This window comes from Eurosta solidaginis, chromosome 4, assembly GCF_040869045.1.
Source record: "Eurosta solidaginis isolate ZX-2024a chromosome 4, ASM4086904v1, whole genome shotgun sequence".
NCBI lineage: Eukaryota > Metazoa > Arthropoda > Insecta > Diptera > Tephritidae > Eurosta > Eurosta solidaginis.
The window spans coordinates 254,576,175-254,603,095 of record NC_090322.1 but is presented as its reverse complement, the minus strand read 5'-3'; the positions used below and the strand labels follow the sequence as shown (position 1 = coordinate 254,603,095).

General features: G+C 38.8%; 5 protein-coding genes across 33 annotated transcripts in view; 4 read left to right on the top strand and 1 right to left on the bottom strand.

Annotated features, from left to right (window-relative positions):
* Gclc (glutamate--cysteine ligase) overlaps positions 1 to 9,701 on the top strand; it is a 115,872-nt gene extending 106,171 nt beyond the window's left edge. For all 7 annotated transcript variants that reach the window (XM_067785768.1, XM_067785767.1, XM_067785762.1 and 4 more), the window contains 4 exons: positions 5,268 to 6,019; positions 7,427 to 7,627; positions 7,696 to 7,877; positions 7,987 to 9,701. In XM_067785768.1, the coding sequence (XP_067641869.1) occupies positions 5,268 to 6,019; positions 7,427 to 7,627; positions 7,696 to 7,877; positions 7,987 to 8,170 (1,319 nt within the window). In that variant the 3' untranslated portion in view covers positions 8,171 to 9,701. The remainder of the gene's footprint in view (positions 1 to 5,267; positions 6,020 to 7,426; positions 7,628 to 7,695; positions 7,878 to 7,986) is intronic.
* Positions 9,702 to 16,024: 6,323 nt separating this feature from the next.
* MED10 (mediator complex subunit 10) lies at positions 16,025 to 16,796 on the bottom strand. The gene is made up of 3 exons (XM_067780928.1): positions 16,583 to 16,796; positions 16,471 to 16,496; positions 16,025 to 16,414 (listed from the first exon to the last, which is right to left on the bottom strand). The coding sequence occupies exons 1-3, from the start codon at positions 16,676 to 16,678 to the stop codon at positions 16,135 to 16,137; spliced, it is 402 nt and encodes a 133-aa protein (XP_067637029.1). The 5' UTR covers positions 16,679 to 16,796; the 3' UTR covers positions 16,025 to 16,134.
* A 1,446-nt stretch (positions 16,797 to 18,242) lies between these two features.
* On the top strand, positions 18,243 to 22,208 carry LOC137249440 (epimerase family protein SDR39U1). Its single transcript, XM_067780924.1, has 4 exons — positions 18,243 to 18,362; positions 18,429 to 18,874; positions 18,949 to 19,182; positions 21,743 to 22,208. The coding sequence occupies exons 1-4, from the start codon at positions 18,341 to 18,343 to the stop codon at positions 21,944 to 21,946; spliced, it is 906 nt and encodes a 301-aa protein (XP_067637025.1). The 5' UTR covers positions 18,243 to 18,340; the 3' UTR covers positions 21,947 to 22,208.
* On the top strand, positions 22,112 to 23,708 carry p24-1 (p24-related-1). 2 transcript variants are annotated; one of them, XM_067780926.1, is made up of 2 exons: positions 22,112 to 22,250; positions 22,333 to 23,708. In XM_067780926.1, the coding sequence occupies exon 2, from the start codon at positions 22,443 to 22,445 to the stop codon at positions 23,100 to 23,102; it is 660 nt and encodes a 219-aa protein (XP_067637027.1). In that variant the 5' UTR covers positions 22,112 to 22,250; positions 22,333 to 22,442; the 3' UTR covers positions 23,103 to 23,708. The 2 variants fall into 2 exon arrangements, with proteins under 2 accessions (XP_067637027.1, XP_067637028.1); XM_067780927.1 differs by having other exon boundaries at positions 22,117 to 22,254.
* A 2,522-nt stretch (positions 23,709 to 26,230) lies between these two features.
* The window catches only part of zuc (Mitochondrial cardiolipin hydrolase zuc), a 201,918-nt gene continuing 201,227 nt past the window's right edge, over positions 26,231 to 26,921 (top strand). For 9 of the 22 annotated variants that reach the window (XR_010953213.1, XR_010953212.1, XM_067785740.1 and 6 more), the window contains exon 1: positions 26,231 to 26,712. Coding sequence is in view for 5 of the 22 variants with exons in the window: in XM_067785740.1 (XP_067641841.1) it covers positions 26,698 to 26,712 (15 nt within the window). In the remaining 17 variants the exon portion in view is untranslated. Of the gene's footprint in view, positions 26,766 to 26,921 lie in introns of all 22 variants that reach the window. The other 13 variants (XM_067785744.1, XM_067785745.1, XM_067785752.1 and 10 more) reach the window with 4 other exon arrangements.

Here is a 26,921-nt window from a genome sequence, read left to right as displayed (position 1 = left end):
GCGATTCGGGCCCTGAGCTCCTGATATATTTTATCGAATATTTAAAAGAAACCAATCAAATTAATTGGCAAATATCATAACCCCGAAACAATCCTTAGCTTGGAGTCACTCAAGGACCTTGAGAATTCAAGCCCGGATGGTGGTAGCTTCTTTCGAGATGAATCTATTAATGCACAGAACGGGCTACAAGAGTGCTCGTAGATCGTTCTACGTATTTAGTGTATTAAGTATATTATATATAAGTTATTTCTTTCCTTTCAGTCTTCTTTCATCTTTCACCTTCATATGCCATAGCAAATTACCTTTAATCAAAAGCAGTGCAAAGCTTATTTCCAAACCTTTTTATAACTCTGGTGCTAAATTATTATAAGTCCTCGAGTTTCAAAGACCGCTCTCGAACGTTGCTGTGCATACTTAGCAGGCGTGCTAAAGGTATAAATAACATACACATAAACGCGCAAAGCCTCTATAGAAAACTTGATGAGTTAAGATATCTTTGCGAGGCCTCCGATATAGAATCTGTAGAATTTGTGTTCGTTGATGTTTTTTCATCAAAGGGTGATAAGCTCCTTGTCGGCTGTGCATATAGACCTAATCGCCAAGTAAATTTTGCTGGCTTTACTGATTTTCTGCAACCTCTACTCTTAAATTACGAAAATATTGTCTTAGCTGGTGACTTCAACAGCAACCTGCTCGTAGATTCTAGTCTTAAGCTAAGTATGGAATCTCTGAGACTCTTCCCTGTTAACATTACTGTACCAACACTAGTTCCTCGCTGCTAGACCTCTTCTTTGTAAACGACTCAGAGAAAGAACTTCTTTACGACCAGCTGTCCGTTCCCAATTTTTCTAAACACGACCTCTTATTCATTACTTACAACTTTCAAACGTTGTGTACACCGAGCTCGTTTACATATCGTGATTTTAAAAGTATTGTAGCGAATTTACTTGCAATTCCTCTTATTTGCCCTTCTGCTAAGTTCGAATCACTAAACTGTTGAATAAATAACTCCAATATTGAATAATGGAAAAATGGCCTTTATTAAAGTACTTCACAATAACACTTATACTTTGCAACTAGCTGGCTTAATAACTAAACTGATAGCTTAAATGAAACTGACTATCAAAATAATACTGCTATGGCTCACTAGATAGCGCCTTAATCGAAACTGCTTCATAGCTCAAATCAAACTGGATTCCAGCGCCTCTACATTTGCTGCCTTTTATACTCTCTGATTTCAACGTTCGCATTTTCTAGGCGCTTCCATTTCCAGAATCTACTAGTTGCCATCAGCTCTCAAACTTCTCAGCTGTAACTACAATTGCACGATTTTATAGCTTCTCTCATTGCATACTTTCAGGAGTATCTCAGATAAATGCATGTGTTTGTGCATTGATTCTCCGCTGCTCGTATACGTACATGGTACATATGTGTAGACGCAATTATTGTTTCGTTTATGTAGATACATAATGATTGAATTATTGATGTGAATTCATTATAGTGCACTTGCTGAAGCAGTGGAGTCTTTCGACTGGAGAATGATTCGAACGATGACATCGGTGGATGGGCAAACTAAGTTCCTTCAAGACAGCATAAATAAGCTCTTTGACGACCACGTTCCAACGAAACTTAAGGTGGCGAAGCACAATGGCAATCCATGGTTTGACGCCAGTATCAAGCATCTAATTCATTTGCGTAACCTAGCTTACTCTCGGTGGAAAATATATAGAACTGTGGAAATGAACATGCGCTTCAAAGCTGCACGACTCGCTGCCAATAAAGCCATAAGATCGGCTAAAGTGCATTTCTACGAAAATAAATTCAGCACCACTTTAAATTCAAAGGAAACTTGGAATACGATCAAGAAGATTGGAATAGGCAAATCCAAAGCCGATCTCTCCGTCCTCCCCGATGTAGATGTTAACTATATCAATGATAGTTTTTTAAAGTTACATCCTTCGGCTGCTAATGTGTGTATTGACAACTACCGTGATCGTGTTAATGTTGATGCAAGTCCTCTCGAGTTCGTTCGTGTCGATGACTGTGATGTTGTGAAAGCCATACATTCTGTGAAGTCCAACGCTATAGGTTTAGACGAAATTTGTGCAAAATTTGCGAAAATTATTCTACCCGTAATCCTGCCCCACATAACCTATTTAATAAACTCTATCCTAACCACCTGTGTCTTTCCAAAATGTTGGAAAGCTGTTAAGGTTATCCCTATTGCCAAACAAAGCAAAGAGTACAGGCCGATAGCCATACTGCCTTTTCTTTCGAAGGTCGTTGAGCACATCCTAAATGGGCAGATCGCCACATATGTGCACGTAAATAAACTTTTAACGAACAATCAGTCTGGTTTCAGACCAAAAAGAAGCTGTACTACGGCACTTATTTCTGTGGTAGTAGATATACGGGAGCGCATAGATGATAACTTTACGGCTTTCCTAACCCTTCTTGACCACTCCAAAGCCTTTGACTCTGTTGACCATACCCTACTATGTAAAAAGCTGGCAAACATGTTTAATTTTTCCAGTCATGCAACCAACCTAATCAGATCTAGAAGACAGAACGCAGGCAGTATGTGTAGACAGTAGAAAGTTAAACTTGTTAAATGTTTCGCGAGGTGTACCCCAAGAGTCAATCCTTGGTCCTTTGTTATTTGTATTGTACATTAATGACCTGCCTCGTGTCCTTAAATATTGTGACGTCCACATTTATGCTGACGATGTTCAATTGTATATGTGCTGTCCTGTCGATTGTATGAGTTCATGTATAAGTAATTTGAATCAAGACCTTATTCAAATAGGTGTATGGACTTCTGTGAACGGTTTATGTCTAAATCCTCAAAAGTCGAAGTGTATTGTCATCCACAGAAAGCCGCTAGCTACAAATGGCTTAGACAGTATTATACGAAGGAGCCTTACTACCTATATCGAAGGCTTCAATTTCTTCATTCTACGAGGACAATGGTTCTTGCACATGTTAAACACCGTATGCTAATTTCTGAACGACAATTCTTCGTTACTTCGATCCGTCTTTGGAACTCCCTTCCAACTAGAATAAGACAAATAAGTAATGCACTGCATTTCAAAGAAGAATTAATCTTATAATTTATTTAATAATTTGGGAAAAATTTAAACAACGTGACATCAGGACGGACAAGGCGACAGCTGTTTCGATTATACCTTGTAAATCTCTTCAAAGCCTTTTCTCCCGGGAGTGGGAGTCGAACCCGCACTCCTACGATAGTTGAAATGGTTATAAACGCATTCAGCTACGTCATGCCTTAGTTGTTGTAAAGTTTTTCCCAATTGCCTTCTTTCGCATATATTATCTTCCACACATCACATAATTCGTATGTAGTTATGTGTTAAAGTTATGCATGTTTGTAAGGCGGTTTTCGGAGAAACTTGGTATTTGTTGTTGTTTTTGTTCTATTTATAGAACTACAACGAATTAACCAAATGTTGTCTACTTATATGAGTTAACCGGGGATTGCCCGTATCGCTTTAATGTATGAAAACATTTATTTCAAGCAATTTTTAATTTTATAATTTATTTAATAATTTGGGAAAAACTTAAACAGCGTGGCATCAGGACGGACAAGGCGACAGCTGTTTCGATTATACCTTGTAAATCTCTTCAAAGCCTTTTCTCCCGGGAGAATTAATCTTGTTTTATAACTGACTCACCTCTCCTTCTTCAACTGACTCTCTTTACTGATCTTCTATCCGCCTTTCTTGCCACCTCCTATTTTCTCTAAGGACAGAACCTAATAATTATTACTGTACTACCATTGCAAAGTCTCCTTTATTCTTATTTCTGTTCAGCGTCCCTAGGCTAAGCTCTATAAAATTTATTGTAACCATTATGTCTTAGTTTACAAATTATCTATTGTTTATCTAAGTTATTGAAATATTTTTGAATTTACGCTTTTGTTCTCTGTTACTGTCCTGACTAGCACTATAAAATAATTTTGCCAAATTGTTGTGTTAGGAAAAATTAAAAAAAATACAATACAATATCACAGATACTACTTACACGTGATGCCTTTGTAACCGAAATATACATTAACCGACTACCCCTAGTGAGAGGTTAATCGACTAACCGTAAATGGGCGGTTAACCGAATAGTCTAAATGTTTTGACTACTCGAATACTGGTAGTCGACTAATGACATATTCGAATAATTCGGTTAATCGACTAACCGAATACCAAGAGCCCTACAATGCACCCGGTAACACAAGGGAAGTTAGCTGTTCACGAATTATACTAGAATATTATTCCACTCGTCTCTCACTAACTCTATCTAGCGTATTAGGTGAAAGACTAAAGCCCAATTTAACAACAAGTGGGGGCTTAGAATATACCCGTGGCAGGCATGCCTGTCGTAAGAGGCGACTAAATTACCCAATCGATTCAAGGAGCTGTGTAGCGTAACCCTTTTAAGGGGTTGTCAGCTCAATTTATAGCTTCTCCAACTCAATTGTCAACCTCACTTACCCTCGGCGAATCCTGTTTGTTTAGCAGCTGAGGCTCTGACGACCCAAGCTCCTTGTGGTCATATTAAATCGTTCCCGAGATGGTCGGGCTTGTATCTTAATGGTGCTTGTTACCGCAGTGTACCGGATGTATATCCCGCAAAGACATTGATCGACATTGAAACCATTCTTCAAAGCATTCGTCTTTACCGCAACAACAACAACAACAACTCAAGAAATGGTCGTGTCCGCCCAGTGCTTGCTTATCTAACGGAGCGCCCACCAGTGCAGATGCGAAGAGCAAGTAACCAGCGAAATACCAGAATCTAGCACCAGGGGCAGAACCCATCGCCTAATAGTATGTCCTGCCAGGGATGAATATGAAGCCGGTTAAATTGGTAGAGTGCTTGTGATTCACAAGCTCTCGCGAGAATAGTGTAAGGTGACTGAAGCTTTATTAGCCTTGTGCTCCTTATTAAGCTCCTCCATTGAGGGTGGTCCCAACCCAAAGATCTTCTACCTCCTCGTGATAGTTGTTGTTGTTTTTGTATCGAAAAGGACACTCCCCGAAGTTTTTGGGGAGTGCTATCGATGTTGATGCCTGGATGTAGATCCGGTATGTTCCGGTAACGACATTAACATTAATGTACTAGCCCGAGCATCTCGGGAACGATTTAGTCACTGATGGTGGGTAATAAGTGATATTTGTTAAGACATTCCTTTTTGTTGTTGTTGTCGCAGAACTTACTAAATTTTAATTATAATCCCATATTTTTTTTCTTTCTAGTTTACAAAGATTCAAATACAAAAATACCCGTTGAGGGCGCACCCGAAGGCGAACCGGATGTCGTTTTACTCGACGCCATGGGTTTCGGCATGGGCTGTTGTTGCCTACAACTTACATTCCAAGCTTGTAATATAAATGAGGCACGCAAACTTTACGATCAACTGGCACCATTATGTCCCATTATGTTGGCATTAACTGCAGCATCGCCCGTTTATCGTGGTTACTTAACCGAATCGGATTGTCGTTGGAATGTGATTAGCTCATCGGTAGATTGCCGCACCGAAGAGGAACGGGGCCTAAGGCCATTGCGTGAAAATAAATTTCGCATTGCTAAATCTCGTTACGATTCAATTGATTCATATCTGTCACCAGAGGGCGCTAAATACAATGATGTACCACTTACCTATGATGAAGCAGATTATAAACGTTTACGCGATGGTGGCATCGATCCATTGCTAGCACAGCATGTGGCACATCTATTTATACGCGATACAGTGTCTTTGTTTAGCGAGAAAGTACATCAAAATGATGAAGAAGATACAGATCATTTTGAGAATATACAATCGACCAATTGGCAAACGATGCGCTTCAAACCGCCACCACCAAATTCATCGATTGGCTGGCGTGTAGAGTTTCGACCATGTGAGGCACAAATCAGTGATTTTGAAAATGCTGCCCTTGTATGTTTTATCGTGCTGCTGACACGAGTAATATTGTCGTATCAATTAAATTTCTTAACACCAATAAGTAAGGTAAATACATAATATAAAAGATATAAAAAAAACTTTAGCACTCTTCGTTTTGAAAAATACACAGATCTTTCTTTAATTAGCCAGTCTATTGAGAAAAACTCCAAAAATCTACAAATGATGTTACTTTGGATCAGTTCTTATCAAATCTTTTGCGATTAGCATAGTTAAAATTGTATGATTTAATCGGGGATTGCCCGTATTGCTTTTTAAAATGTACGAAAACATTTATTTGAAACAATTTTTAATTTTATAATTTATTTAATAATTTGGGAAAAATTTAAACAACGTGACATCAGGACGGACAAGGCGACAGCTGTTTCGATTATACCTTGTAAATCTCTTCAAAGCCTTTTCTCCCTTTCGACTCCCCCTAATGAAATGTGCGCGTAAATTTATACAAATTGTGTAAATGATTTTTCATACAAAATTTGACAGTTCGTTTACGCACTAGATAAATTTATACGTTTACACACTTTATAAGGCATTTATACGGTTACATGAGTCCCCCTAATATCACATCAGATCTAGACAAGTCAGTGCATCAATTAAGACCATTATGACATTGGAAACTTCTTTCGACATCAAGTCACATCTAATCATGTTCATACTGTAACGAATTTACTGCAATTCCCCTTATTTGCACCCTTCTGCTAACGTTCGAATCACTAAACTGTTGAATAAATAACACAACTATTCAATAATGCTAAATGGCCTTTATTAAAGTACTTTCAAAAATAACACTGCTACTGATCGACAGATGGAATGCTTAAATCATACTGATTCTCGTCCCTCTACTGTTGAGGCCTTTTATACTCTGTGATTTCTCGGTTGCATTTCTAGGCTCTTCCAGAATTTACTTAGTTACTGCTATATAATTATAACTACAGATGCACGTATATAGCTCTCATATGCGTGTGTATTTGTGAGCGACACTTCCACAATTATAATTGCATACTTTTGGGAGCATCTCAGATAAGATATCTGCATGTGTTTGTGCGTTGCTTCTCCGCTGCGTGTACGTACATATGTGTAGACATAATGATTGAATTATTGATGTGTATACAAGTCACTGCTTAGCATCGGCTTAGAGATGATAGTATCCCTTAGTGCTGCTAATATTCGTTACAATACCATATCACATCAAATCAAATTTATATGATATCGTACCAGATTAAATTATGCTATTTTGAGCTATGAATTGGTGTTTATTTATTTTGAGCCGTCATGTATGCCAATGTTGACTGAGAAGGAAATTTTCTGGTCAATGTACCTGTAGGATAACTAACCTTTTAGTTAACCCGTTATTTTATTTTACGCAAATTTAAAAAAGTGGCAACTGACACAAATTTGTTAAAATTGATTTGCTGTTGCATTGTGAAACTTTTATTTACATCTATATTTTTTTAGGTTGATGAAAACATGCAAACTGCTCAGAAACGTGATGCTTGCCGGAAAGAGAAATTTTGGTTCCGCAAAGCAGCTAAAAAGAATGGCCACATAAATGGCAATGGCGTTAACGGTGTTGAACATAATGGTGCTAAAGAAAATGATGAAAGCAACGAAGAGGAACTTGAATTGATGACTGTTGGTGAAATTTTCAATGGCAAGGTAGACAAGAAAAACTATTTTAAGAAACAAAAAATAACATCACTTTACTGAATATTTTTTGTCTCCAGGCTGACTCATCCCCTGGTCTGGTGCCGCTCATACGTAGTTATTTACAATCGATGGAAGTTGATCCCGACACTCATTGCACAATTGAGCAGTATTTGCGTTTTATAGAGAAACGCGCTTCGGGTGAATTGGTCACCACAGCAACATGGATACGTGAACAAGTACTAAATCATCCAGATTATAAGTGAGTATTTGTTTTATCTTTTTATCGACTACACCGCTAATGTGGGCAATTGACAAGTTTTTGATAAGAGACTATTTAATTCATAAAATTTTTCCTTTCTGCCTTGCAGACACGACTCAGTTGTGAGCGATGTCATCAACTATGACTTGCTCAAGCGAATCAAGGATATACAGGAGGGCAAAGTAATCGAGCCTATGCTACTTGGCAATGGCAATCATACAAAGACAAAAGATTCGCTGCCACCCGCACTACAAAAACATTTGGAATTGAATGGCTGCTGTGAGAGCAAATGACCACCCAATGCGCAGGCGCAAAGTACAGTTGGGCAATGTTGTTGTTGTGATGAACAGTGAAAAATTTATGTGTAATACTACGTAGAAGTTAAAGAAATGTGATGCTATAAGAAGTTTGCGATGATGACGGAATTTTTTTATACATATAATATTTTAATATTGTTACCCATCGTCCAAAGCTGAAAAATGTAATGTTTTTTGTTATTCTTTAATACTTAATTTACATACAAATATATGCGTGTATGCATATATTATAAGAAGGAAGAAGAAGAAAAGAATATACATAATGCATAAATATAAAAAAACTTTTGGTGGTAATAATTGGAGTCAAGTAATAAAAAAATCTGTTAAATTGCAAATATGTAAATTAATGAATAAATCAAATTTGATTTAAAAAAGATGTTTAAATAATGCATTTAATTCCAAAGAAATTGTTTTTATAAAAACCAATGCAGATGTTGTATTGTGCTACGTAATACCGTATTCACAGAGAAACCTGATCGAATCACAATTCTATTTAATGAAATAATTAAGTTTCCCTTTTCATACAGGGCTTTTTGCTTCATTAAGCGAACATCTGTCAGTAGCCCCAAAAAATATAAAGTTTTTACAAAAAATAGCTAAATTGGATATCAGCCGATTCCTTAACTATGAGTACAATAAAAATAAAATGCATGCTCAACTACCCATAAATGTTGCACCTAACCAAATATGTGCCTATTTTTGAAAGTCATATTATCTTTTGCACCAAATTTTTTCGTTTTTTCTATATTTCGTAAATTATTAAAAAAAAATATCTTTTTGATTGTCATATGTTACATCGACAATAAAATTCGAAGCACCACACAAAACTGGATTTTTCACTCGATTAGGCATTCAGTAAAACAATAATGAGATAATTAAGAATTTGTATTTTGTATGGAAGATTGAGTTCAATTACAGCTTTAATTGGGAAAACTTGACTAATTATTTCATTAAACCTCTGCGTGAAATGGGCATAAGCACTTCTTCAAAAAATGTTGTGAATTTAATTTAAAAAAAAAACTGTAATTTGTTGTGTCAAGTATTTTTAAGCCTGGAAACTCCAACGCAAAAGCCAATTAGAAACAATTATTTAATATTTGTATTTTTACTTATATAAGCTACATGTTTATCTATTTACCTACATAAATACAAACATACTTATAAATGCATTTAAGCTTTACCAATTTGATTAATTACTTACGTATAAACGTAACACTTATATAACTTAATACTTACATATGTATATACTTTTAATTTCTTACCTACAATAATTCTGCAGATAACAGCGTTTCAATATATGCTATGTAGTATTGTTTGAAATAATCAAAATTGTTTTGAAAAAATATTAATTAAAAATCACAACGTGCTTTAGTTCTATTGAAAAATTATAAAACAAGAAAATCCAGTGTATTTAGTAAAATAAAATTAATATTTTGAAATCAAAAGCCACAAAGAAATCATCAAAATTATAAAATCTTATATTAAACGTTATCGCAAACCAAGAAAACCAAGTTTGTGTAAAATTTTTTCGAGTCAAATGTCAATAAATTTCGTTTGGGGTAAGTACCAAATTAATTTTTATTTCGACTGCTTTGTGGTGGGTGATATCTCAACTGCCGTTTCAAAAACACTCCATTCCAGAATTGGTTTAAAGAACTGCCTATTTAAGAATTTTATTTAAAAACGCGCCATAGCCCATTCTGAGCATAAGCTCAATACAATATTTGGCGTAGTAAAGGGCGTTTTTGAAACAAATTCTGAAATAAGACGTTCAAAATTTTACTGAGATAGTGTTCTTGAAACCGCAAACAAAATTGGATGTAGTTCCTTCCACTCAGTAGTCGATTTGGACTTATTTCCGTTTTCGCTTATTATCATTTTAATTGACGCTTCAAAGTCAAATCAGACGGAAGAGTCATTGGACACCGTGTAAACATTTTTGATTGAAATGACGTTTGTAGAAAAACTTGACCTTGTGAAAACCAAGCATTAACATAACCCTCAGATTCATGTTTGAAGAAGATAATCCTCGGATAACTGCTTTGTAGATCCTTCAAGAGACATAGAAGGGTCTACCCTTACACCTTGTTGTTGTTGTTGTTGTAGCAATGCTCGCCCCACCTAATAGCCGCGACCGATCACAAATTGTCATCAATATCCTCTAACGGGAGTCCAAGGAAACTTGCCGTTTCAACAGGGGTGGACCATAAGGAAAGGGGTGTTAGAGGCGTTGGTTCCACATTACAATTAAAGAGATGGTTGGTGTCATGTGGGGACACATTGCAAGCAGGGCATACATTTTGTATGTCGGGGTTGATTCTGGATAGGTAAGAGTTTAACCTGTTACAGTATCCAGAACGAAGTTGAGCAAGAGTGACACGCGTTTCCCTGGGGAGTATGCGTTCCTCTTCTGCGAGTTCTGGATATTTTTCTTCAAGTACTGGATTCACCGGGCAATTCCCGACATAAAGGTCCGACGCCTGTCTATGGAGTTCACCAAGGACCTGATTGTGTTTTTCCGCTTCATACGGCTGGGTTCTCAGGTGCCGCATTTCCTCAAAATGCTTACGGAGATGACTCCTTAGGCCCCTAGGCGGTGCTGGTTCGTCAATCAGATGTCTGTTGGGATGCCCAGGTTTCTGGGTATTCAACAGAAACTGTTTGGTCAGCATCTCATTTCTCTCCCTGATGGGGAGTATTCTCGCCTCATTATGCAGATGGTGTTCTGGGGACATAAGAAGACAGCCCGTGGCGATTCTGAGAGCAGTATTTTGGCAGGCCTGTAGTTTCTTCCAGTGGGTGGTTTTTAGGCTTGGCGACCATATGGGTGACGCGTAGCACGTAATCGGCTGGCTAATTGCTTTGTATGTGGTCAAGAGCGTTTCTTTATCTTTTCCCCAGGTACTGCCAGCAAGGGATTTAAGGATTTTATTACGGCTCTGAATTCTTGGAACAATTGCGGTTGCGTGCGCACCAAAATGTAGATCCTGATCAAACGTCACACCCAAGATTTTGGGGTGTAGGACAGTCGGTAGCGTAGTGCCATCGACGTGGATGTTCAATATGGTCGACATTTGGGGCGTCCATGTTGTAAATAAGGTCGCGGAAGATTTAGTCGGTGACAATGCCAGGTTTCGCGAGGCGAAAAAACTGGAGAGATCAGGGAGATAGCCGTTTATTTTATTGCATAGCTCATCGATCTTTGGGCCTGGGCCTGTGGCCATTATTGTGCAGTCATCGGCGTAGGAAACGATTGTGACTCCTTCCGGTGTTGAAGGTAGCTTAGATATGTAGAAATTAAACAAAAGCGGGGATAGGACACCACCCTGTGGCACCCCTTGTTTAATTCTCCTTTGTTTTGATGTTTCGTTTCTGAATTGCACCGATGCCTGCCGACCACCCAGATAATTTGCGGTCCACCTTTTAAGACATGGGGGAAGGGTGGACCCTTCCAGGTCTTGCAGTAACGAGCCATGGTTGACCGTATCAAAAGCTTTTGATAGGTCTAACGCTACGAGTACTGTTCTATGGTGGGGATATTGATTCAAACCGCAATTTATCTGGGTGCTATTGACATTTAGCGCGGAGGTTAGCTGCAAATGTGCTTGGAAATAAGGGAGCAAAATGGCTTCAAGCGTCTTTGCCACTGGCGATAGGAGAGATATCGGACGATATGACTCACCTACGTTAGCTGGTTTCCCAGGCTTTAGTATCGGGACCACCTTGGCCATTTTCCATTTCTCGGGTATGACAAAGGTGGAAAGAGACAGGTTGAAGACATGCGCTAAATATTTGAAACCCTCTTTCCTTAGGTTTTTAAGCATCGGCATGGCTATGCCGTCTGAGCCCACTGCCTTGGATGGTTTAGCGCGACCAATGGCGTCCTCAACCTCTCTAGCGGTGATGGTAATTGGTGACGCGCTGAGTTTGTGTTTATGTGCGTGTCTATTGGCTCTCCGTCTATCTTTGTCGACCGTAGGATGCATTATATATTGTCGGCAGAAAGCGCTCGCGCATTTTTTCGCATCCGACAGCACCTTATCGCCAAGGCGATGGAAACTTTGTCTTTGTGCTTAGTCGGATTCGATAGGGACTTTACGGTGGACCAAAGTTTACCTACACCGGTAGAGAGGTTACAACCTCTTAGGTGCTCTTCCCATTTCGCCCGCTTGTGTTCGTCCGAAAGCAATCTGATGCGTTGGTTTATATCCCTTATTTGGGGGTCGCCTGGATCAAGCTGTCTTATAAGGTCGCGTTCCCTCGCTAAGCTCGCGGCCTCCGCCGGGAAGTGGGCCGGATTTCGGGAATTCTCCCGGCGGGAATGAAATGTGCCGAGGCGGATTCAATGACCTTACGGAAGGCACGCTCCCCTTGGCGGGCATCAGTCGGGATAGGGAGGGCAGCAAAGCTGCTGTCTGTTGCAGATTTATATTCTTCCCACTTTCCTTTTTTGAAGTTTATGAAAGTGCGTTTTTCGGTGACGATGAAGTCGGCGGTACGCTCGAACGAAATAAGTATGGGCATGTGGTCGGATGCCAATGTTACCATCGGCTGCCAGTTGACGCAGTTTACGAGTTCTGCGCTCACGATTGAGATATCTGGCGAGCTATGGCAGCTTCCTACCATACGTGTGGGGGCGTCTCCGTTTATTGTGCAGAACGTCGTTTCGTCTATTTGATCCGCCAACATCTCACCCCTACTGTCCGCCCGCAAGTTTGAATGCCATAGGTCGTGATGGGCATTGAAATCGCCTAAGATAATGCGATTGTTGCCAGTGAGTAAGGCCTCGATATTAGGGCGGTATCCACTGGGGCAACAGGTGACAGGAGGGATGTAGATGTTGATGATTTCTAGATTTGCATCGCCTGACCGGACAGATAGGCCTTGACGTTCTAAGACATTGTCACTGCGGTCGATGCCAGGATCAAATATATGATATTGCACAGAGTGGTGTATAATAAACGCGAGGCCGCCTCCATTTCCGCTCTCGCGGTCTTTCCTGTGGACATTATAACTAGAGCAGGTCTGCAATGCAGATCTTGCTGTGAGTTTAGTCTCTTGAATCGCAGCAATGCGGATGTTGTGCCGCTTCATGAAATCGACTATCTCCGTAATCTTCCCAGTTAGTCCATTACAGTTGAACTGCAGAATTCTGAAGTGCATGAGGGGTGACGCCGCCACTCTAGGGGTAAGTGAGGGGTGACTACGCCTAGGTTGTGGAAGGCCAGGACGCAATTGCTGTTGTGGCCTTGGGACTGGGCGCCCTTGGGCAAGCATTGGGGTACCCGGATGATTTGGGTTTGCGACCTGGCAACATGGCGCGATGAAACCCGTCGAGGGGTTGCCGTCGGGGAGACCAGAACATCTAGGAAAGTCGCACCACCCAAGGCAGGAGCTGCATTGAGCGGATGTCGCAAACCTATATATTCTGTGCTGGCAGACGGTGCAAACGGAGGCAGGGACTAAGAGTCTGTTTCCCTGACCTGCACGATTGCTGCCAGAAAAGAGGGGGGGGGGGGGGGGGGGGGAGAAGAAGACGGGGGCAGGGGCTGATGCTCAGCATTGCTACCAGCTCTACTACGAAGGTAGTAGTTATGAGTGGTATCAGCGCGTGGGGCGCGAGCAGCAGCGGGTACTTGTTGTGGCTTGCTGAGCAGCGAAGCTGCTGGAAGGTAGTGGGGATACGCTTAGGCGTAGACTACGGGACGCCCTTGGGCGTGAGCAGCAAGGAGCCACAAAAGATTTATAAAAGTTACGTGGACGTCGGGTTTTGGGATCAAGCCCAGAACAACCTGTCCGATGCAACCATCCCTTGCACGAGACACACTGAACAGAGTATGACCGTCCTAAAAAGATTCTTTTCTGGCAAATGCAGCAAAACCATTTTTCAGGACCGGGGTCAGGAGACGGACCCGGATTGGGTTCGATACCTTCCCGGAGTAAGAGAATATGTAGCAGTCCTGCTGCAAGGAGCTGCTGGGAGGATGACAATTTGTGGGAGGGACGAAACAAATTAAATGGGGTCACACTGAAATGACAGTCCTTGGTCGGGAAAAATCCCGAGTCGCTCCGGTACATAGAACCGACTGCCTTGGGAAGCGACCCTTACACCTCACCTCAAAAGGTAGATTGCGAAATATTTGAGTTCCGTTCAGCAATGCAATATCCAAAAAAAAAATAATGAAGAAAGATGTACCTTAGGCTGCGCTACGCTTTAAAATTAACAACTATCTTCCTAGTTTTTGTTTTTTTTCACCTCGCATAACTTGGCACCATCACCGAAAAAGGTCCTCTGCAACCTTATTTACATAGACGAAGCAAATGTTGGTACGGTTGGATATCAATGTCGAGTGATAATGAAACCCTGATAGGTACTTATAAAGGCCAGCCATTGATGTGGTCCGCGTCTTCGATATGGTCACTGAGTTTAAACAAACTGGAGGAGGTTGCTGTCCTTTCAAAACACTGCGTTTGGAACTGAAACGGGATGTATTCTTATGACGCAGGTTATCATCTACAAAATGGGTGACTGCACTTATGGTATGAGGCGAAGCACTAGTGCAAGAAAAGATTATTTACTAAATACATATATGCTTCAACTTAGTTCCTATTTTTCATCATACCGGCATATGGCGGACATAAAGCTAGATAAACATTCCATACAGGAAATTTCACTGTGGAGAACCTTAATGCTAATGGTAAAAGGCTTTGCTGTACGGGATATCTTTTCCAATTAGAGCAGAATTATCGCCTTATGTGCTGCTTTAAGTTTGATCTCATCTGGCCCAAATGCGTTTTTGTCCGGAATGTCTTCTGACATATTCAAAGAGACAAGTGGGTTTTTTACAGTCACCGCTGTTGTTGTTGTTGTTGTAGCGATGTGATGGTCCTTTGCCGGATACAGATCCGGTACGCTCCGGTAGCACAGCACCATTATGGTACTACTCCGACCATCTCGGGAACGATATACAAGGCCACATTAAACCTTCATGCCATCCCTCCTTCCCCACCCCCAAGTTCCATGAGGAACCTCGTCTGATAGTGAAACGGGATTCGCCCCTCGAAGGCGAGGTTGACAATTGTGTTGGAGAAACTATATACTGCTACACAACCCCTTGAACCCCACAGTCACCGCTCAAATATTTTACTGAGAGTAACTGGGTCGAATATATACAAGACAGAAAAACTCTACATTGACTAACTTCTACGGTATCGAGCAATAGTTGGAATTCGCATTGTGGATCTCACTTCCCCTTGCAACGGGCCTATGTACCAAAGTGAGGCGGTGTTTTGTTTCCGGCCAAGCTCAGCCATTGCAATTTAACATGTTTAATTTGTTACGTATCACCCCAGACAAACAAACTGAAGCACTAAACCGTTGTTCTATGTTTGCAGAATTAAATTGTCTTGTTCAATTGAGTGCGTTCGTTATGCCTGGAAAACTTTTTCACTTCAAACTTTTCACTTCACTTTGCCTATTGTATAGCGGTCAAAGATCTGCTGTTGAAATGAAAGAGTTGTTCGACCTTGTTGACAATACATAGCCCAAAATGAAACGGCCTAAATAGTTTGTTGCCAACAACGTTGCATTGTTTTTTCCCCAAATGCTGCCACCAAGTAACTTGAAATGTTGTTTTATGTTGTTCCTTTTAGTACCTGTGCTTCAAATTTTGTGTGACCATTACTAAAGTAAAATCATTTGCGAAGCGTTGAGGCAAAGTTCTTAATAAAAGCTGGTTAGTTCCGGAGTTTAGAGCTCTGTTTAAAATTAACAGCATTCTTTCACATTTTGTTTCAAAGACTACTGATATAATTGATGTGAACAAACAATTTACTGAAAATCAATTGTATTATTTATTAAAACCTATTTTTAATTATATATATTATATAGATACTATCTTCACTTAACCAAAAAATATTGTATGAATATAGATAGCAGGTTACTGAATTGAATCTGGACGATAAGCGCGATACATATTCATTTCATTAGGAAATGTTTTAAACAATTCAATTAAAAGATTTGTTTTAAATTTGCGATAAGCATCAATTTTTCCTTTGACTTCTTCATTTTTGGCTAAAGCCTTTTCAACACAATCTTTTGTATATAGCTGTGGATTTTTATCTTGATCAATATAGTCAAACACTTCAAATGGTACAAAAACATCTTGAACTTGGTTTTTGAGTTTGTCAATCTCCTGCAGACCAGTCACTAGACCTTGACTGGAAATAAAAATACTATTATAGTAAAGTAAAATCGAAAAGCACACATAACTTACATTTTTTGGTTTAGTACATTTTGTCCCTGTCAAACAAAAACACAAACATTTTTGTAAATAAATAAAATTTCATGCAGTCGGTCAGTCGGTGAATTTTTTGTCTGGTACAAACCTGTGGCTGGAAATCGCTCACTATAATCCGTATCTGGCGCACGTTTTCGATGAACATCTCCAATTGCGTTTCCAAATTTTCCAACGGTGCAGACATTTTTTATAATTTCAATTTATTATGAATATTCTTAATTTGCTGAAAAAATTACAATTCTACTAATCAAACACACAAAAGAAATGTAGGATAACGTTCTTCAACCGAACATGGGAATAAAACAAATTGAAGAGAATTTGACTTTTCTTCGATTTGGAGGTACCATATCTAACAGAAACTGATTCATAACAGCCTCCGACCAACTGCTGAGTTGAAAAACTGCGTATGTGAACGGGGCTTTAAATGGATATGAAATTACCTATGTAAAGGGCCAGTTAATCTTCCGTAACCCTAACGCCATAGTCTTAACCATATTTTTACTTATTGGTGCCTTAACCTAAAAATGGAGAAAATTGATAACAATGAAGAAAACGCAAAAAATTACAAACATGTACCACAAAAAATATGTATCTAAGTCAAAACGTATCCAAAACAATAAATAAAATCTACAAAAAGTTAATAAATTCTCCAACTCAAATATATTTAGGTTATGGATAAGTGCGAAAAACCAAAAACCAAATGGTTGGCTATGGTATGGTTATGGCGTTAGCGTTATGGTATGGCACCATTAATCGATTGCATTGATTTCCATAAGGTTGGTTCGATCAGCTGTTTTATCTGGTTATGGATGTCACCATTAATTGGCCCTTAAATACAAATACGTTATTACCTATGTAAATACAAGAGCTCTGTTATAAATATGTGATTACCTATGTAAAATCCCCGATACATAAGCAGTTTTTCATATAGATGAGTTTAACACAAGCTTATGCATTATGCATTATGAGTGGAATGCAATTTTTTTTTATCGAGAACGGTAGTTTCAGCGACACTGGCACCATCTGATATGGAAGAGTAGCCAACTCTCAAATTTCGTTGCAAGTAAATGATAAGAAGAGGAATTTGACATTTGCTTTGGCTAAGAGAGTTGGCACACTTTCCAAGTGAAATTATTATTCCCACTGATTGGCAACTTTTCTAACATTTTTCGCAATTAAAACCTGCAATATAACAAGCGAATACGGCACATTATATATTAGCAAATATTTTTGTTGTATAGGGATAATGTTTATACCAGTGCTTCGCGAAATTTCGTATGTGAATGGGCAACGCGAAAAAGACTTCAATTGCCAAGTCTGAAGTTCCTTCATATTTACAAACGCTACATCTTGGTTGATTGTGGCGGTGTTATGGAATGCATAACATGCCAACATAATAAAACCGCACTGCGTTTTTTTAACGCACGCAAACAACCGGCGTTTTTTGTCGTAACCGAAATAAGTACGCGTTGCGATAATGTAAAACATGTATGCAAACGACAAATCTAAATGTCACGCAGAACAAAAATTGGAAATCGAGTTAGGTTTTCACGTAGCAAATTCAATTTCGGTTGCTTTCGTACAAGTTGTGTGTGCGTGAGACATTTCTGACAGAAAATGACTTGCGTGCGTTTATATTAGGTTGGCATGTAAGCTTGTGTTAAACGCATTTATATAAAACATGTTTTTACGCCGAGGCCTTAAATACATCAACATGCAACCATGTGATACTTTCCAAATTGTTGTTTGTTTTGCTACGTTCATCCTGTTACCGCATTCGAATTTTCATTCCTGTGAAATACATCAGCCATTTACGTAAATATAAATATTACATTACATAGGAATTATGTCGCGACATACTTTAATTGGTTCGTATTGGAATCCCAGATTAATAATTGTAAAGCTTCGTCACCATGAATTTGTATATATTGCAGGTGGTGGCACAGGTTTCATAGGCAAAGGCCTCAGCAATCGCCTAGTGAAAACTGGCTATGATGTCACTCTAATATCACGTATGCCTGGATTAAATCGTATTACATGGTTGGACCTCGAACGAAATGGTATCCCGAAAGGTGTAACGTCTGTAGTAAATTTGGCTGGACAAAATGTCTTGGACCCCAGTCGCCGATGGACAGATGGGTTCAAACAAAATGTTTGGACTTCACGAGTTAATACAAGCTCAGTATTAGTGAAGGCTATCGCTGCAGCACCTTATGTCAAAGCGTTTGTTAATATATCCGGTGTAAGTCACTATAAGCCTGATGAAACTCATATCTACACAGAAAAGGATCCAGGACACGGTTTCGATTACATGTCGAAATTATGTTTGGAATGGGAGAAGGCTGCAACATTGCCAGCTGATGTAACTCATTGTAGAGGAGTGAGTGGAATCTAAATTGATTTGTATTTTCACCACACATGTATGTAGTTGCTTTATTCTTATCTCCCTTCTAGATAAAAGTACGCACAGGTGTGGTAATTGGACGAACTGGTGGTATGATTAAGAATATTTGGCTTCCTTTTAAGTTGGGTGTAGGTGGTCCTTTGGGCAGTGGCAAACAAATTTTACCTTGGATTCACGTGGATGATCTCTGTGGGCTGATAATACATGCAATCGAAAGTGACAACGTTGAAGGTGTACTTAATGGGGTGGCACCAGAAATTGTAACAAATGGTGAATTTTCAAAGGTAAATAGGATTATTTTGGGTAAAAGGGTTAAACATAAAACTTAAAAAACAAAGCCCACCAGGCATAACTGTAAAAACTTAAAAGCGCAGTGGTTGCACCAGCAAGAAAAAACTCCATGAAGGTTTCGGGATGTGATCAGACTTTTGCATGAATCTGATACGTTGCCTCGGAAACGTTTTTTCCCCTGAGACTTTATGGCTTGGGGATTTTAGTCGCCCCACGACAGCTAAGGCTACGGAGGGGATATTCTATGCCCAGCACCCTGAGTGTATTACTTACTATTAGGTTAACACATTGTAGAATGAACCACTGGTACATATTGTGGCACCACTAATGGAGCAGGACACCACACCTCATAAAAAATATCGAAAATTCTGGTACTTGGGTACATAGGCACAATCCTAAGTCGCATCGAGATATGTTGCAAAATGTGATATATATAAAAATTAATTGCTATGCGTTGGTCTCGCTAAAGCTCAAAAAAAGTTTTGACCGATTTTAAGAACGGTTTGTTTTTGTCTCGTTCGTTCGGTTGGTTTAGAAAATGCCCCCTAATAGGAAACAGTTAAATTCGCTTTATCTCCGCAAGTACTTGGAGAAGGTATCCAAACTTTATTACGGAGATTCCATATATGAGTAGGAGTTGGAGATGGAGTGGGAGTTGGAGGTGGATAAAAAGACTAAGAGATGGACAAGAATAATGAGGAAAATGAAGAATAAAGTAGACATGAACGGTATAGAGAGAATGGAGAAGTGCGATATTTTTTAGTGTAGGTAAACGAATTTTCGGGCCAGACAAGCTTTTTCAGGGAGGGGATCGTTATCCAGATAGTCGGGCTGTCACCTTATGTGTACTAGTTTCCGGAACATTCCGTATCTATATACGGCAAAAACTTCAATTACATTCCTCAAAGCCTTCCGGGGAGTTAATTTATCGATAATAGAACATCAAAGGCACTATGTGCCTACTCAGTTTTCATTTTGAACATGATTGATAGCCATTGTAGGGTTATTTACTTGTTATAAGTACACGTTGTTATATTTTAAAATTAAATATTATTAGATTGTTTATTTTTTATTATCACTATATGAAAATTTTAGAGTTTAAAAGAAAAACATCTATCAAAATAAAAAAATATATTTTATAATATAATATAAATTAAATAGAAATTTATTAATTTCTATATTGACGATCCTGTCAGGAGAGTTGTGAAAGTTGAAATATTATGTGATGCCTCTGGTAAATCAACAGTTTTTGAACGACATTTTCCTCGAAGTGGTAAACCCACTACTTACATATAAATAGGCGAAGATTCTGCTTAAAAAAAATATACAATATTTCGTCGGTACAATGCCAAAGAAACGAAAGTGCACTTTTGTTTAAACGAAATAGTATATATGTATGTCAAATTTTGCAAAGCCAAAACAACAAATGGGCATTTTTTTGGGAAAAAATTTAAAAATCATTTTTCTATTAACATTACTTAGTGGTTTACAAAAACAAAACAAGTAGTGGTTGAAAATACAAGATTAAATCTCTATTAATTAAATCTCTTTTTTTTTTTTTAACAATGTCTTACGCGTTTTTCTCAACACATCAAATATGCACATTCGTTTCTTTGTCATTGGACCGACGATATAGAACACAAAATGCAAACGATTTGCAAACTACAACACAAAATTCTTACAGTAATCAATATACACTGTAAATTAACATTTAAAAAAAAAAAAAATAAAATTTTCGTTTCACTGGAGGGGGAGTAAATGTAGGGTTATTTACTTGTTATAAATATACTTAAACTTATTATTATTAGATTGTTTATTTTTTATTATCAAAAATGAAAATTTTAGAATTGAAAAGAAAAATATCTCAAAATAAAAAATATAGTAATTTACCGGCTCGCTTTCCATGAGTGATAATTGAATAATTTTCTTCCGATCAGTATGACATATGTGGAGATTAAATTTCCTTTAAGCAATGCTGATCTATTTCGTTGTAGTGCGAATACTGACAATATTGCCGCAGCTTATTTATTATGTTTATAGTGTTTAATGTGACAAAGTGTACCACAACTCGATGGTACCGATTTTATATGTAATTAATGGTGTATTTTGTAAATTTTATTTATTTTCATTTTGTAATTGTGTCTACCGCCACATCTAAAGTAAGTTGATTTTCAGAAGTATGTTGTATTTGTTCATCTGTTTCGCTGAGTTTTGTCTGTGGATATATGTATATTCATAAGCATTTAAAAAATTTTAGTATTGTAACTTTTTGCATTTCTTGTTGTTTTTATTTTATACAATAATAAATAGAATATTACGCCCCTGATGATGCCAAGGAAATTTGGCGAAACGTTGGGCCGTAAGGTGGAAAAAACTTTGTTTTTATTCGCACTACAACGAAATAGATCAGAATAGCTTAAAGGAAACTTAATCTCCACAGAAAAAAATATATTTTATAATATAATATAAATAAAATAGAAATTTAATTTCTATAGCCATAAAGATTTATTTTCTTAAATTAACTACAATATTTTCTTCTTTTTGTTTTTTTAGGCGTTTGCTTCTGCTATGAATCGCCCATGTCTCTTCGCGATACCCGAATTTATTGTGCAAACTATTTTTGGCAAAGATCGCTCGGCTTTGCTACTGTCAGGTGCTAAAATACATCCAAAGAGAACACTTGATAGTGGCTTTAAATACAAATATCCAACAGCGAAGGATGCTTGTACGGAAGTTGTTCAAAAAATTAGTTCATAAAATGTTATAAGAAAAAAATTGCTTTGCAAAGCGCAAATGTTTGTACTCAAAAGTTGTTATACCGATATGTATGGCCACCTTATATTTATTTATGAATTTTTGGATGTATGGCAATGCTACTTATCTTTTAATCTGACACGTCAATTGTCAACTGTCATTTTATGTAGAAATTTCTTTTAGATAAAGAAGAGGAAGCACTAAAAATTATATGTGGAGGCAAACAAATCGAGTTTTTCGATAATTCTACATTAAAGTAACCAAAGATATTGCTTAAATTACTTTTAATTGGTGTGAATTAAGCACAGTAGGTATATTAATAAGCCGGCTGCACAAATTCTTTTGTTACTAATATAAATATCCATAAAACTTCTATGATAATTATTTAGGCGCAGCATCTTCCTCCTTACACATTGCGTGGCACTATACATTATTTCTGCATAGCAGTGTTAAACAAATAATAAATATTGCATTATAGCTGTAAAGTGCCTGTGAAATTATGTCTGCAATTAGATGGAGTTTTATAACAACATCATTAGCGCTACTCCTAACATTAAACAACCACAGCGCGCATGCTGTAGAATTCACATTTGATTTAGCTGACAACTCGGAAGATTGCTTCTACGAAGAAGTGAGACGTAATACATCATGCTATCTAGAGTTTCAAGTATCTGCCGGTGGACAATTAGATGTAGATGTGAAATTAACAAACCCACAAAACAAAGTTATATACGAACAACAACGTGCCACATTTGATAGTCATCAATTTACCGCAGAGACGACGGGCGTTTATAAAGTTTGCTTTAGCAATCAATTTTCATCATTTTCACATAAAATTGTCTATGTTGACTTTCAAATAGGCGATGAACCAGCACTACCCGGTATTGATGAACATGCAACCGTATTGACTCAAATGGAAACATCCTCACAAAATATACATAAAAGTTTAAACGATATTTTGGATGCACAAACGCATCACCGTTTGCGTGAGGCACAAGGTCGTAAACGCGCTGAAGATTTAAATGAGGCTGTAACGGTATGGTCTGGCCTGGAGACATTCATAGTGCTAGTCATTGGTTTTGGGCAGGTAATAATATTAAGAAACTTCTTTTCAAACCGTAAGCCAACTGATACGCAACGTTATAACCGGCTGCGGTAGGAAATCACTAAATATATAAAGTAACAAAATAGAAAACATTTAGCTATGAAAGGGAAAAAAGACGAATTACGAATTTCACAATATGTGATTAAATAATAGTGTAAAAAAACGACTTAATGTATCATGTCCACTTCTTTTCGAAGGGTACTTCAAAAAAGGAAAATTTGATTTCAGCTTAATTCAAATGTTTCAGAAAACTTGGCACTTTATAAAAGGGTATGCCAAAAAAGCTCAAATGTATTTAGGAAAGGTTCACATATATTTGAGTTAAAGGGAAATGTAAGGAAATATATTTGGTATTTTCTGTACTTTTTTTTAGCCTTTTCTACAATTCAAATGACTTCTCTGAAACACATTTCAGTCAATATTAAATAAATTTTCCTCTTTTGTTATACTGATGAAAGAGGTGTAGTAAGGTGTAGTATGAAAATGTTCAATATTATTTTTTGTTTGCCTACGCTTATAAGTTTGATTCACTGTTTTTTGACTACATAAACAAAGACACTATACATTTAACTACATTCAAATTTGTTTGAAATCTTAGTTAAGATTTGGTTATACTATGCAATACAAGTTGTAATAAATTGTTTCTACAAGTGATCGGCATATACTTACGAAGTTTTCATTTGGAATATATTAAATGCTCAAAAAAACTAAATTGCAAGGATCATAATGTTCAGCGTACTTACGTGGACCTAAAGAAGGACGCCTGTGATGGCTAAAAAGATTCTACAAGTAGCATCCTCCATGTTCATTCCACTTCAATTGATATTACCATACTAACGGCACGCTTCATTCTGATTAGATTAATAGATATATTAGCAGAAGTAGAAAGGGTGCCGATTACCCGACTACGCTGTCACAACAATGAAAACTGTGGGAACTCGCAAAGCCGTGTAAGATGTCAATGGGTTTCAACAAATATATCTTGTCGAATTTAATAAAACAATGCTACCTTTGTAAGTCGTCATTTAACCCGTTTGCATAAACAGGAAAACAATGTTGTTGTTGTTATTGTAGCGATAAGTTTGCTCCCCGAAGGCTTTGGGGAGTGTTATCGCTGTGATGGCCCTTTGCTGGATACAGATCCGGTACGCTCCGGTAACACAGCACCATCGGGAACGATTTCTATGGCCACATTAAAGGCCATCCCTCCCTCCCCACCCTGAAGTTCCATGAGGAACTCGGGGTCGCCAGAGCCTCGTCTGTTAATCGGGTCGAAGTTGGACTGAAAGGTGGGGGGGGGGGGGGGGGCGGCTTTTGTCAAGAGCTAAATTTAAGCCGCAAGTTTAAGTTGGCTGCGATTGAGGATGCGGTGGATGAAGTGCTACTACGGTTAGGAAATTTAACATCTACTCTGATAGCCAAGCGGCTATCAAGGCCTTGAGCTTAACTACAGTGCCATCGAGGGTGGTTTGGGAGTGCCTGACCTCGCTTGCGATTGCATCGAATTATTTTACAATTAAGATTATCTGGGTCCCGGGCCATAGTGATATCCCGGGTAACTGTCAAGCGGATCTCTTAGCCCGCATCGGTACAACTGAACCGGGTGAAAATGGTTGTAGGGATTTAGGGATTCCGCTGGCCACCTGTGGATTGCTCCTCCATAGCTGGGTCTCGAGTCAGCTCAGAAAACGTTGAGCGGACACCACGTCTTGCAGGGCAGCAAAATCTTTCTGGCCGAAAGTGGATGGCAGGAGGTCTGCTGAAATAATAGGGTTCACTAAGGCTCACCTATCAAAGGTCATTGGGGTTTTGACAGAGCACTGTCCCATGGGTATCCATGCGGTACGTCTCAATATACTGGAAACTCCATCCAATCACTTTATGCTTGATTGCCCAGCTTCACTCACTTGGATCTCCCGAGGATTTATCCAAAGTTGAGATCGGTATCATTCGGAGCTTTATCGTTGCTACCCAACGATTCTTTAAGTAGCTAGATCTAAGTCACCGTTATTTTTGGTGTATGTGGTATCACAACGGACCTTAGTGTTGTCCAAGTGAGTTATCCTTATCAGGGTAGCTACCACCTAACCTAACCTAGTGAAACAGGATTCGCCGCTGATGATTTGACAGGGTTTGGAGAAGCTATATATTGCGCTGGCAACCTGAAGGGTTGCACTACACAGCCCCTTGAATCTGGTATTTTAGTCACCTCTTATGACAGGCAACTCTCTCACACTCTCGACAGGCACTCGCTTCCCAAGGCAGTCCATTCTATGTACCGGAGCGACTCGGGATTTTTCCCGACCAAGGACTGTCATTTCAGTGTAACCCCATTTAATTTGTTGCGTCCCTCCCACAAATTGTCATCCTCCCAGCAGCTCCTTGCAGCGGGACTGCTCCATATTCTCTTGCTCCGGGAAGGTATCGAATCCAATCCGGGTCCGTCTCCTGACCCCGGTCCTGAGAAATGGTTTTGCTGCATCTGCCGGAAAAGAATCTTTTTAGGACGGTCATACTCTGATTAGTGTGTCTCGTGTAAGGGATGGTTGCATCGGACAGGTTGTTCTGGGCTTGATCCCAAAACCCGACGTCCACGTAACTTTTATAAATCTTTTGTGGCTCCTTGCTGTTCACGTCCAAGGGCGTCCCGTAGTCTACGCCTTAGCGTGTCACTCTTGCTCAACTTCGTTCTGGATACTGTAACAGGTTAAACTCTTACCTATCCAGAATCAACCCCGACATACAAAATGTATGTCCCGCTTGCAATGTGTCCCCACATGACACCAACCATCTCTTTAATTGTAATGTGGAACCAACGCCTCTAACACCCCTTTCATTATGGTCCACCCCTGTTGAAACAGCAAGTTTCCTTGGACTCCCGTTAGAGGATATTGATGACAATTTGTGATCGGTCGCGGCTGTTAGGTGGGGCGAAGCAATGCTACAACAACAACAACAAAAGGCATACCTAACGCGGGTATATTCTGACCCCCTAATCCGCTGGGTGTTGATCCCCAAACCGTTATCGGACCCACCTAGGGTTATTTATTAAATCGCGGCCGAAGGCCGGCTTAACAATGAGCTGTGAGAAATTTCATCGGCCTGGCAACATTACGTATTTGTTTTCGCGCACAGCTGATTCGGCTGTCAAACGAAATTTGATTGCTCTGCTCGAAATAACACGTGCATTTTTGGCCGCTGCATCTGGCATATCTCTTTCTTTGCAACTTACAGCGTTTCCGTTTGGCTGAAATTTAGCTATTTTCAACATAACAATAATTCCAGTTTTATACAAAGTGTACAAAAAGCGAATAAATAAGCTCTAAAGTTGTGCTAATCGTGTGCGTAAAAAAAAATTGCATGCCAAGGTTCGGCTGACACCGGCTGGTGCACGCATCTGATTTTGCTTCGTTTTTTATTGGCTTATTTTACAATTGATACAATTGCAAAATTTTAAATAAATGTTAAACAAGTATTAGTGTGGTGGTGCAAGTGAAAAATTTAAATTGAATGAATTAAAACGAAATCTTACTTGTTTGCGATTATAAAAGTTTGATGCAGTTGCACAATTGCAGCTGACACCTACTCCGACTTGCACCTTTGTAGAATAGCAAGAATATCCAGCAGAAGCATATTAATATACACCTTTATGAAAGTGCAGGTAGTAGTGCAGTTTACGGTACCCACCCTAAAGTTGGGCTAAGATTTTCGATTGAGGTATCAAAAGACGCGTATTAATCTGGAGAACAATAATCCGAAGGCGGAAAAGAAAAATGTTATATCTGTCCGGAGATATTTGCAGTTGAAGTTGGCGATTTTCATGTGGTTGTTGTTGTGTTGTACCCACAAAAAAAATTGTGTATCACCGTGGCG

Coding starts and splice junctions, on each gene's coding strand:
- p24-1 (XM_067780926.1), top strand. CDS start 22,443: ATGTCTGCAATTAGATGGAGTTTTATAACAACATCATTAGCGCTACTC.
- MED10 (XM_067780928.1), bottom strand. CDS start 16,678: ATGTCTGCACCGTTGGAAAATTTGGAAACGCAATTGGAGATGTTCATC. Junction 16,497..16,582: donor TGAGCGATTTCCAGCCACAG/GTTTGTACCAGA, acceptor TTTGTTTGACAG/GGACAAAATGTACTAAACCA. Junction 16,415..16,470: donor AATGTACTAAACCAAAAAAT/GTAAGTTATGTG, acceptor TTTTATTTCCAG/TCAAGGTCTAGTGACTGGTC.
- LOC137249440 (XM_067780924.1), top strand. CDS start 18,341: ATGTCGCGACATACTTTAATTG. Junction 18,363..18,428: donor GTCGCGACATACTTTAATTG/GTTCGTATTGGA, acceptor TATATATTGCAG/GTGGTGGCACAGGTTTCATA. Junction 19,183..21,742: donor CAAATGGTGAATTTTCAAAG/GTAAATAGGATT, acceptor TTGTTTTTTTAG/GCGTTTGCTTCTGCTATGAA.